This window comes from Equus quagga, chromosome 13 (assembly GCF_021613505.1).
Source record: "Equus quagga isolate Etosha38 chromosome 13, UCLA_HA_Equagga_1.0, whole genome shotgun sequence".
In the NCBI taxonomy this organism is placed as follows: Eukaryota; Metazoa; Chordata; class Mammalia; order Perissodactyla; family Equidae; genus Equus; species Equus quagga.
Window position 1 is genome coordinate 41,432,867 of NC_060279.1, and position 12,867 is coordinate 41,445,733.

General features: G+C 36.9%; 1 protein-coding gene across 4 annotated transcripts in view; it reads right to left on the reverse strand.

The window, feature by feature from the left end:
* SNX27 (sorting nexin 27) overlaps positions 1–12,867 on the reverse strand; it is a 67,202-nt gene that overhangs the window by 22,962 nt on the left and 31,373 nt on the right. For all 4 annotated transcript variants that reach the window (XR_006891543.1, XM_046681899.1, XM_046681900.1 and 1 more), the window contains exons 3-5: positions 4,775–4,967; positions 2,612–2,676; positions 672–776 (exon numbers count right to left, since the gene is read on the reverse strand). Coding sequence is in view for 3 of the 4 variants with exons in the window: in XM_046681899.1 (XP_046537855.1) it covers positions 672–776; positions 2,612–2,676; positions 4,775–4,967 (363 nt within the window). In the remaining variant the exon portion in view is untranslated. The remainder of the gene's footprint in view (positions 1–671; positions 777–2,611; positions 2,677–4,774; positions 4,968–12,867) is intronic.

Here is a 12,867-nt window from a genome sequence, read left to right on the forward strand (position 1 = left end):
AAAAAAAATTGGGGAAGGGAAAGGAGACTGCTCTATATTAAAACAAACACAAAAACCAAATGTGATATAAGGACCTTGTTTAGATCCAGATTTTAACAAACCAACTAAAAAAAATCATTTTTAGACATTTGGGAAAATTTGACTATGGATTTGTTATTAGTTAATATCAAGGGAGAATTTTTTAGGCTTGATAATGGCTTTGTGATTATGTAAGAAGAACGTCCATATTTTTTAGACATGTATACTAAAATATATACCAGTCCAATAACATGGCATTTGCTTTAAAATATTTAAACAAAGGAAAAGGAAAAAAGGATATATAATGCAAACGTGGCAAAATCTTGATGATTATTAAATATGAGTTATGAGTACATGGAGGTTAACTGTACTACATATTGCGTCTCTATGTATGTTATAAAGTTTTTTCAATTAAAAAGAGTGGAGGTAATCACGACCCCCACAACCTGGGATATTTATGGCATCTTTCTTTCAAGGAGGACAAAATACTTTTACATTAGCAACAATAACAACAATAGTAGTTAACATTCAATAAACTTATTATGTGCCAGATACTCCAAGCACTTTATATGTATTAACTCATTTAATCCATCTTCCTTAGCTCTAGCTCTGAACCATCCACTGTCAAGTCTACTTGTTCAAGTTTAATTTACCTGGTATACTTGGTCTGTAGTACTGTTCTTTTTAACTCTGACTGTAACTGTTGTTCCATCTGGTAATGCTACTCTCAGCTCTACGTCGGACACACCATTGTAGTTCTGGGGGAAAAGACATAAAGAAAGAATTTACGACCCCGTACAATCTCACTTTCCTTGTAACATGCTAAACAACAACTTAAACGTGATAAAGTGAGTTCCAACGAAAAGCAGAAAAAAGACACACCTTAAGTGAATACATTTACAAGTCATAAAGCTGACTTTAGGTTGCAGCAGAAGTTAACGTTTAAGATGGACAGGGAAGAAAGATATATATTGAAGTCAATGTGTTCACATTTCAAAACAGGAAGCTTGTGTGAAGCAGTCTAGGTCAAATATAGATGAGATTTTTGGCTTACTTCCAAACATTCAGAACTCACAAATGAGAAAAAAAAAAAAAAACAATTGAAAGCAGTAGTTTCAACAAATATTCTCTGGTTTTAAATGGTTATGCATGCTAAATTGGCTCAAGTAGGATCCTAAGTTCCTTTCTGAACCCTGAAATAATCATGACACTTTTGAAAGGAAAAATGAATGAAACTCAGGAATCTGAGTTAGTCTGCTGCCCAATTTTCTTCTAGCAAAGAGTAAACAATTCTTATCTTCCTTAATTCAAAAGAAATCCTTCTCTCTTATTGCTTTTGGTGATTAACACATTCCTCTAACAGATTTTTGACCTTATAATTTTTATTAGAGAGAAACAACTATTTAGGAATCAGTCCATCTTCATTTACTATTTTAAAAAAAAGTACCATCACCTAAAACCACCCTAAGCATTACTTTGTTATAAGCCCTTGTCTGCAAGAAACTTATAATCTAGTTTGGAAAATAACACATACATGCATAAAATAATTAGTAGATAACACACTATTTAATATAGTAGCATTACATATTCATTATTCTATTCAATTAATATTTATTGCTTGACATTGTAGTTAAGGGAAAATAAACTACACTTGACATTGTAGATAAGGCAATGGGAATATAAAGATGATCGAGACTTAGCTCTTGTTCTGGAGATCTAATGTACAGCATGGTGACCTTAGTTAACAATACTGTCTTATACACTTGAAATTTGCTAAGAAGGTAGATCCTAAGTGTTCTCAACACAAAAAGAAAGAAAGAAAATGGTAATGAGGTGATGGATATGTTAATTAACTTGATTGTGGTGATCATTTCATAACATATACATATATCAAAATAGCAAATTGTACACTTCAAACATATACAATCCTATTTTTCAATTATATGCCAATAAAGCTGGAAAAAAATATTTCACTCTTACCTAGTAGCTCATACTCTAGTAAACTAAAAATATAAAGTGATAATCTGATTATATGTATTAAAAAATTAGAGAATAAGATAGCAACAAGGTGATAAGTGGTACTGACTACAAAAGTTCTTGGTGGATGAAAAATCGATGACTTGAGTATCAGGGAAGCCTTCAAAGAGAAGGTGGACTGAGCACTAGGTCTTGAAGGATATGCAGGGCACATAAGAAAAGGAAGCTGAGGGCCAGCCCAGTGGCACAGCGGTTAAGTTGGCACGTTCCACTTAGGCGGCCGGGAGGTGGCCGCTTCAGATCCTGGGTGCGGATATGGCACCACTTGGCAAGCCATGCTTAGTAGGCATCCCACATATAAAGTAGAGGAAGATGGGCACAGATGTTAGCTCAGGGCCAGTCTTCCTCAGGGAAAAGAGGAGGATTGGCAGCAGTTAGCTCAGGGCTAATCTTCCTCAAAAAGAAAAGAAGAAAGAAAAAAGAAAAAGAAAAGGAAGTTGAAAAAATAGTCATTTAGAGAATTTATGGCAATTCAATACATACTCGATATCTTTAATTTATTTTCCCCCACAAGGAGTCAAGAGGCAAATAGTCACTGGAGGGGGTATTCACCTACCTCATCTGATTCCGACAGGAATTCCTGCATGATGTCACTCTCACCAATGACTCGTATTGAGCACACTGTAGAAAACAAAGATAGAATCTGGCATGAGGCCCCAAAATCAAGAATATAAAATCATGGGGCAGGCCCGGTTGCACAGCAGTTAAGTTTGCACGTTCTGCTTTGGTGGCCCGGGGTTTGCTGGCTCGGACCCCGGGTGTGGACACAGCACTGCTTGGCAAGCCATGCTGTAGTAGGCATCCCACATATAAAGTAGAGGAAGATGGGCACAGATGTTAGCTCAGGGCCAGTCCTCCTCAGCAAAAAGAGGAGGAGTGGCAGCAGATGTTAGCTCAGGGCTAATCGTCCTCAAATAAATAAATAAATAAGAATATAAAGTCAAGAACATATCAAGGTTTAAGTGTAAATCACCAATAACGGGCAATGCTGAAGTAGTATGCCATCCCTGACATACGAGATTTTAAGGCACAACAAACATTCATTATAATATGAATTAGAACAGGAATAATAGGATGCATCAAAGATGTAGCCTGCTAAAAATATTAAACATACCCAAAGGAAGTCACCTCCAAAAAGAGAAAAGTTCAGTAAATCTAATTTTGCAGTCTTGTGTGAACTATTAACAAGCTAGACAACAGAGCAAGCGTGAGGTCAATTAGGAATAAACCAAACACAAAATGGAAATACAAAAGGAAAAATATCTATTTGGCCTAGGAGCAGGCCAGTCAGAGAACCATAAGCATTTAAAGCCACTTTGGGAAAAAAAAGAGTAGATAATTAAGTATTAAGCTGAGCACATCTTCTTATCTCACTAACTTTAGCTTCCAAACAACAGCAGCCAAAAAGAAGAAAGAAAAGGGGGCTGGCCCAATGGCACAGTGGTTAAGTTTGTGTGCTCTGCTTCAGCAGTCCAGGGTTCACAGGTTCGGATCCCAGGCATGGACCTACACACTGCTCATCAAGCCACACCGTGGTGGTGTCCCACATACAAAATAGAGGAAGACTGGTGCAGAAGCTAGCTCAGTGACAACTTTCCTCAAGCAAAAAGAGGAGGATTGGCAACCAATGTTAGCCCAGGGCCAACCTTCCTCACCAAAAAAAGGAAAGACAGGAAGGAAGAAAAGCAGGCAGATAGGTAGCTAATTGTCTAAATCTAAGAAAGTTAATTTCCTGACACTCTCATGAGGATGGTAAATTATGCTAGTGATGTTACCTCATTTTATTTAAAAAAATTATACCCTTTCTCATTTCCCAAGGGCTGTGTTTAGAGGCTATTTCATGTTGGAAAAAAGCTAAAAACAGATGAAGTTTCACTACTTGCTATGGGGGAAATGGTTTTTCTTCAGGGATAAGGGTAAAGTTTTAAAAAATTTCAACTAGGTCAATTAGTTCTTATACCAGGACACAAGAACACAAATTACTAAATATCACACAAGACCATTATTCTATTAAATTAGTATTTTAAAGAAAAGCCTAGTGCACAGCTAGCAAATTATATAACTCTATAATATGCGAAGCAAGGTCTCTTCTTTGAGCCACAAAATGAATTCTCTTATTCAGAAGATCTGTGTCATTTCCCCCTGCCTTTCTAGATAAAGAAACGTTTCAGCATCCACATCCACAGAATCCTAAAGTATTGTCTGGAAGTGCTGAAATAACAAGTAAGTTTCAGTACTTCTCAGGACAAGGGGACTTTAGACTACCTACTCTCAGCAAACCTACCCATGGACACCTATAAGAGAAACAAGGAGTTTTCAAGTAGGATATGCCAGTGAACTAAGAATCATTTTAACAAAAATGTCTTAAATGCTGCCCACTTAGTTCCCAAATCAACTCAGCATGTCGATGAGTCCTTCTGTATGTGTTTGCTGCCAAACAATATAACCCTATAAATAAAGATCTTTAATGCATCAAAAACTAATTATGCGTCTTTCTACCACTGTTAAGTGCTCAGGGAGTCAATAAAATAAGCTATTTACCACTGTATTGGACATTTCAATCTTGGTTTCAAAGTTGAGATCATTCAACACCTACGGTCAGAGATTTGACTTACTTTCACTATTGAGTTTCAGGAAACTTCACTATGCAGTTTAGGAGTTTCAGTATATACCTAGACCCTGTGTTTACTCAAGATAGTAGTTTAATAGGTCGGCTTACCTTTTTCTAGGTATTCTTCCAACCCCCGACGTCGGGCATCTAATTGCTGTTCTGATAAAGAGAATGGCCACTTCCCTGGAAGTCGGGGAAATGTAAAGTTGGCAAACTCTCTCTTCAGGTTCTGGTGTAGGATGGCAAACTCCCGGTACCGCTTGGAACACAGCTGCCTCCCTGCCATGTAAACATTGTATACCTGGTGAGGGGGAAGAACAAAAAAAAGCCTACTTACTCAAATAAATTACAGAATCATCTAAAGTCAGGCTCAGACGGATATTGGTTAGCTATATTCTGCTATGCACTTAGAGAATATGATCAAGGTCATTGTAAAAGAAGACTTACTTTTAATAAACATGCCAGAAATTGTATGTACAAAAGACGGCTGCTCCCTTCAAGGGGCCCATGATCTTATTTTTGCTATTAAAATTACCTCTAACACACTGTTTAAAATATCTTCAAAGGCAATTATCAGCTTTAAAGAGTGGATTTTATTTTCAGAAAGTTTAAAGTCATTTGAAGCCAATGTGGTAAATCTATAGTGAATGAACAAGCAAGCAAATTTGCAGAGAGATGTAAAAGGCTAGGGTTGATTATAAAACAACGTGGCTGATATTTTTGTGTAGCCCAAAATTCCAAAGAGAAGTTCTAAAAATGATGTAAGCGATGGTGGCATTTTTGCTATCAAACAGATCATTTTCACAAAAACTCCTTTCCTGAAGTGAGATATCCCTAGTTTTGTTCTTCTCCCTTCCATCATTAAAACAGGTTAACAAAACATTGAACAATAAATGTACTCTAAGGACTTCCTTGTAATAATAGTTAAAAATCCTCAGGAAGAAATGGGTAGAGATTTTTGCCTATTGTTCACAGATGCATGCCAAGCTCCTAGAGCAGGGCCTGGCACATAAAAGGCACTCGATAAATCTATGAAGAAGAAATAAATGCACGTATGTGCAATTCTTTAAAATGTGCCCTTATAAAGGAAAGTGGTACAATGCATAATACAAAAACATCAAGTAATCCAAGTTACTTTGTATTCTCAGAACACATCAAATAATGCACAGATGGAAAAATTAGCCCCAAATCACATTTACTTGCTGAGCAAAAATCATTCAGAATTTTAAATGTACACAAAACAGGTCATCTACTCATGTAATCAAGAGTTAATCACCGAGAATGTATAGACCAAAGAGATAATCACAGCGAAGCTCTGATTTAAGCTTCAAGCTCAAGAAGAATCTTTCCCATGTTTCTGTGATTTAGGAAGTATGAATTAAATGCAAAAATAAAATAATTTATTCATTCAAAACTCCTCTCCCACAACTCTCCTCCTATCATCCCTCTCCCAAATTAAAGCAAAGCCTCTAATCACTGTCAAACAGCCTCCATGGATGTGTGTGATCCTGATCAATGAGTTTTCTTCCTGTGATTATTGCTTAAACTTGTAACTGTAACGAATCACACATATTACCAAGTATTCCCATCACTGCCTTCCGAAGTACAAAACTATCCAAAGGAAAATGGTCTTCCCTCAGACAAGACCACATATTCTCTCTGCTGATGTTATAAATCAGCCCGAGTTCCTCAATCAAGGAAGGAAGGAAGGGAGGGAAAACTAGCTAGTGGCATTCTAGTTTCCAAGATATTCTCCAATGTCTTTTGCCAAGGAAAGAAGAGTAGGTCTTTGATAATGCACGGAAGACTATGACTGCATTTCCTCAGTGGTGATCAGTGGAGTGATCTCAAGTCCGATAAAGTATTTCCTAGGGTATAAAGAAGTCTAGAACTTGAGAGGCCCTTGTGACAATTTCAACAGAAACAAAAATTTATTCAACTTTCAGTTTCTTCATAACATGAGAAGAGTATCATCAATAGCCTCTCACCCACCTCTCCCCTTCTATTTAAATATGAAGTCAAAGGGAACTGAAATATAAATAGGATGCCTGGCGATTCAGTAATACTTTAATGCAAGTAGGAATGGCTTCCACGGGAGCCAAACCATTTTTAAACTAACTGTGCTTAGCAAATGAGAAACATACAAAAAGAGATCACAACAGAGACTGCTTTGTTCTTCACTTGTCCTTAAAATTAACCAAATCCATTAGTATTCATTTCCCTGGTTTGGACACACTCATTTGCAAAAAAAAAAAAGACTGAATCACTTAATCCCTGCTGAAGTCTTCTGCCTAAAAATCATGAATGTCGATGGTCCATGAGAAACGATCATAGGCTCATTACAAATGAGAATATCCATCAAAAAATATACTTTCTGGACTTGGAGGGAACATAATCAAGTAAGAACTAAAGATAATACACAGGCAGGCAGTGCTTCCGGGATCTTTCCGTCTTAATTTAAACCCTCAGACTGGTTGGCTCATACATGGAATCAGATGAAGTTAGTCTAGCTTGAGAGAGTACACTGAATTCAACGATACTAGTCACTCTCTTTTCCAACTGACCATTTCCTACAACATGTCAAGTTGGAATGTTCAGACTGCAAAGCCAGCTGTCTGAGGGTAACAAGTTTCAGTCCTCTTAACAAGATACTCTTTGCTGAGTTAGACTTCAATAAGAGAAAAGGGATGAATTATGAGCAGGGAAAGTGTAAAACTTATCTTCATCAGTGATCTAATTTTGTCTCTCTGGATTCTAAAAGTCAAAGTTTCAAAATTAGGCTTCAAAATAATTTCTAAATATGTAAATGTTGAAAATCCATGCCATGCCTCTCTCTCTCTATCCTTATGACTTAGTTCTATGGAATGAATGCCAGAAGATGGTAACTGATAAATTCTTACAATGAGCACAAACGACTGTAGGGAAAGCAATTCTAGTAATATCTGGAATCTGCATGCAACAGCAAAAACCGAAATTCCAGATATCAGAGATCTTTGTTTTGTTGGTTCCTTAACCTCAACCTCCATATTTTTTAAGGCTTTTAAATAGTAATATCTTATTTTATGTAGGATCTGAATATTAAAATGTTCTCATTTTCTCAAACCTCTAGTAACTGACAGGAATTGTGCTACTGAACACACAGAAGATAATCTCCTTATACAGTGCAAAAGTGATTAGGAAAAAAGTGGAATGATAACATTTTGGTCATGGCAATATCATCCAAGTTCAGCTTCCAAATGTCAAATAGACATTGAACTGTTCACGCTATTGATCTGGATGAATCTTCAATGTACATTATGACCAACAAATTGTTTCCAATGCCACCCTACCATTTAATCTTATTCTTAGCTGAAAATTCATCTTTAAAAGGACATATTTTTTGCCATTCACAAGCTGCTTATAATAGCAAGAGGAGATAGAGCACTCTTAGTTGATTTCTAGGTGAAATCTGTGAGATCCTTAACTAAGATATTCTTCCCAAATGATGAAGTATTTAGGCTCCTTCCTGGAAAGAAAACAAGCATAAAGGCAACAATATGCTCTTGAATAACTTAGGTTTACTGTGTGTGCATATGCGTTTTCCCTAATGTTGGATACTAAATGGTCTCTAGTACTTTTCTTTTTCCTTATTTGAACCACAGGTGTACAGAACTGGATTAATCACAATCCATGGTTCATAACACAGACTCATTACGGTGAGTTCTTTGTTTGGATATTTAACTAGTTATCTTTAATCTTGTAAAAAGTAAACTAAAAGCTAAGACCTTGACAATAACTTAATTTTTGCCAATGGAATGGGTGTGAAAAGATTACTGAGTTCTTTGTTTGGATATTTAACTAGTTATCTTTAATCTTGTAAAAAGTAAACTAAAAGCTAAGACCTTGACAATAACTTAATTTTTGCCAATGGAATGGGTGTGAAAAGATTACTCACTGTGGTCCTAATTTACATTTCTCTAATTACTAATGATGTTGATCACCTCTTCATACATTTATTGGCTATGTGAGTGTCTTCTTCTGTAAAATACCTATTCATATGTTTTGCCCACTGCTATATTGAGTTTTTGTGCTTTTCTCATTGATTTCTAGAGTTCTTTATATGTTCTTGACATAGTCTTCTTCATTTGTGTATACTATGAATATCTTCCAGTGTGTCATTTGCCTTCTCACTTTATTTAAAGTATCTTGATTTTTAAAAAGTTCTCAATTTTAAACAAGTCCAATTTATGAATATTTTTATAACAAGTGCCTTCTGTGTCTTAAGAAATTTTGTGCTATCCCCAGGATCTAAAAGCTATTCAACTACACTTTCTACTAAGAGCTTTTAATTTTTTATTTTGTTATTTAAGTTCTTAACCCAACTGGAATTGATTTTTCTATATGGTATGAAATAGAATTCCATCAGTATTTCTTTTAAAGCCAAGAACATTTAAAATCACGTTTTAATTAAATTACCCATAAATAAAAATATTCTGCTTTTACAGGACAGTCTGGGAACTTCTGGGTGGTCTGGAATTAACCTCCCACTGTAAACACCTAGAAAACTGAACACAATATAGGAAACAACTACTTTCAGAATTGGACGACAGGTAGACACAAACTGTGATCCCTGGGAAAAGGGAAACAAACAAGGTAAGCCCTACCACAACCTAGGCGTTCTGCCTAGAGGTAACTCCTGAATTGCAGCTCAGAGAGGGGCACCCAAACAGAGTTCAGCAACTTCAATGAGCTGAGGAGACAGAGACTGGAGTTCAAGAAGGCCAAAGCAGCCAGAATCTACAGGGAGCTTTAGAGAAAAAGCTCCAGAAATCTGCATAGGATCTCCTTGAATTTTGGCTGAATAACAATTCGAGGAAAGATCTATTACCAGAGTGAGCTGTAAAATGAACAATTCCTGGAGTTCAAAGAGGATCTGGAATAATTTGACTTCCCTCCAGCCAGAATAGAGACCTCCCTTGAAACTACATGGCATTCAGAAGAGAACTCAAAAAGGCCATGCTTTAGGTGTGGGGCTAAATTATTTCTAGAGTAAAAGCTACTCTAAACTCACCCTAAAAGATCTTAAAAACAAACCTCAAAAGGATCAAAGTAATGTAAGTAATTTAACTGCATGCCAGCAAAAATATCCAACACTCTTTAAAGGAATATAACAAAACCTAATATCCAATAGCATTAAATTCACAGTGTGTAAAATCCAATCGAAAATAACTTGACATACAAAGATGTACGAAAATCTGACCTATAACCAGGAGAAAATCAGTCAGTAGAAACAGACTGAGAAATGACAGAGACAAAAGAATTAGCAGACAAAGACATCATAGGCTGCTTCTGCTACTGTTTGGGATTTAGAAAACTGCAAGAACAGCAATCCCACTCCAGACATAACAGAGTTCCCACTCACTTGCAAGTCTTCTCCACGGGGTTCTTGTGTTCAACAAGAAAGACTAGGGGCAGGGCAGGAGATTAGAAATAGTCTCCTTGGTAACCTAGGCATGAGGGAGGTGATTGGCAATTGGTAGGTGACAAGACACAATGCCCCACCCACTGCCCCATGATCCTTCTCTTCTACTAAACAAAAGCCTTAAGCCCTTGGGGGATGGGCAGTAAACCCTCTCATTCAGAGGGCACAGGCAAAGATCTACTTCTTCTGGAGAAAGAGTAAAGCAAAAACCCTCTACTCCTAGGGAGAGGCAGGAAACCATCCTAGACCCAGATTCCTATACTGATACTAAGTAGAGGTTTGCTACAACTGGGGGAGAGAGAAGAAACTCCTTCCCAAGACTAACCACAGAGGTTGGCTGTGATAAGGTGGAAGGGCAGAAAAATGAAGAAAGCCTCACTCCCAAGACACAGGCACACAGACCCTGACTAAGATTGAGGCTGGATCAGACAACACAGAACCCTTCTAGCTCAAATCTAGCCCAACTAAAAAGCAAGGGTGGTCTACCAGTAGGGGAGGGGTAAGAGAGTGGAGAGAGAACCTGTCTATGGTACAGGCATGCAGTGGTGGCTAAAAGCTGACAGGGAGGGGAGAAGAGAACACTGAGAAAAACCCTCCAACTCCAGCACCCACTCTAAGCACAAGCCAGCCCACTGTTAGACAGATTTGAAGCCTATGGCACAATAGAGGTACTGATAGCCAAAACAAAACCCAAATCGAGTTTAATTGACTCAATCCCCTAATAGAAGAAGAGGCTTGCAAGTTTTCGGGTTCAAATACTATTTATTTCAGTCCCTACTGTTCCACACATGATGCCTGGCATTCAATCAAATATTACATGACAAAAAAAAAGCGCCCCACTTATATCAAGAGATAAAAGCAATCTCAGAGGGCTGGCCCAGTGGCACAGTGGTCAAAGTTTGCATGTTCCACTTCAGCAGCCTGGGGTTAGCCGGTTCGGATCGCGGGTGTGGACAGGGCACTGCTTGGCAAGCCATGCTGTGGCAGGCATCCCACATATAAAGTAGAGGAAGATGGGCATGGATGTGAGCTCATGGCCAGTCTTCCTCAGCAGAAAGAGGAGGATTGGCAGATGTTAGCTCAGGGCTAATCTTCCTCAAAGAAAAAAAGCAATCTCAGAGATACCCAGACGTTGAAACTATCAGAGGCTTTAAAATAATTATGATTAATATGTTAAAAGGTCCAATGAAAAAAGTAGACAACATGTGTCAACAGATGGGGAATTTCAGGAAATAGAAAACATTAAATGAAAATGATAGAAATAAAAGACATGATACCAGAGATGAAGAAGTTCTCTGATAGGCTCATCAGTAGACTAGACACAGCTGAAGAAACAATCAGTGAACTTGAACATAGGGTAATAAAATTAATCTAAACTAAAAGAAAAAGAGAAAAAAAACCAGAATAGAGCTTTCAAAAGCTGTAGGATAACATCAAACACTCTAACATACATATAATTGGAATCTCAGAAAGACAAGAGAAAAAGAACAGGGCTGAAGAAATATTTGATGACATACCGGCTCAGAATTTTTAAAAAATAATAAAATATATCAAACTACAGATCTATAAAATTTAGAAAATCTGAAGCAGAAGAAATACCAAGAAACACTCACCTAGACACATAAAAATTAAACTTTTGAAAACCAAAGATAAAGAGAAAACTTTGAAGGTAGCTAAAGGGGGTTAAAACATTACATAGAGAGGAATTAAAAACTAAAACAGGCAGCCTTCTCATCAGAAACTATGCAAGCCAGAAGACCAGAGCGACATCCTTCAAGGACTAAAAGAAAAAAAGCTATCAACCCAGAATTTTATACCCTGTAAAAATATCTTTCACACACAAGAGTGAAATAAAGACTTTTTCAGACCAACAAAAGCTAAGAGAATTCATTACCAGCAGATCTGTACTACAAGAATATTAATGGAAGTTCTTCAGGCAGAAGGAATGATACCAGATGGAAAATGGATTTACACAAAGGAATGAAGGACACCAGAAATGGTAAATATGTGGTTAAATATGAAAAGAACTCTTTTTTCATTTTTAATCTCTTTAATTGTTTAAAGTAAAGACAACAAAGTATCATGGAATTTATAACACATATAGAAGTAAAATGTATGACAACAAAAGCATAAAGGATAGGAGGAGGAAATTAAATATACTGTTGTAAAATTCTTATACTATATGAGAAGTAATATTGTATTATTTAAAAGTAATATTTATAAATTAAAGATATATACTGTAAACCTAGAACCACCACAAAGAAAATAAAACAACAAATTATATCTAATAACACAATAGTGGAGTAAGTGGGATAATTAAGAAATACTCTATTAATTGAAAAGAATTCAGGAAAGGGAGGAAAAAAGGAGTAAAAAACAGATGAGACATATACAACAAAGATTAAGATGGCAGATTTAAACATAACTATATCAATAATTATACTAAAAGTAAATAGTCTACGCACTCCAAATAAAAGACTGAGATTGCCAGATTGGATAAAAAAGCAAGACACAACTATATGCTGTCTGTAAGAAATCCAGGGACTGGACCAAGTGGTGTTGTGGTTAAGCTCGTGCGCTCTGCTTTGGTGGCCTGGGGTTCGTGGGTTCAGATCCCTGGTGCAGACCTACACACCGTTCATCAAGCCATGCTGTGGCTGCGTCCAACATACAAAATAGAGGAAGACTGGCACAAATGTTGGCTCAGTAACAATTTTCCTCAAGCAAAAAGAGGAAGATT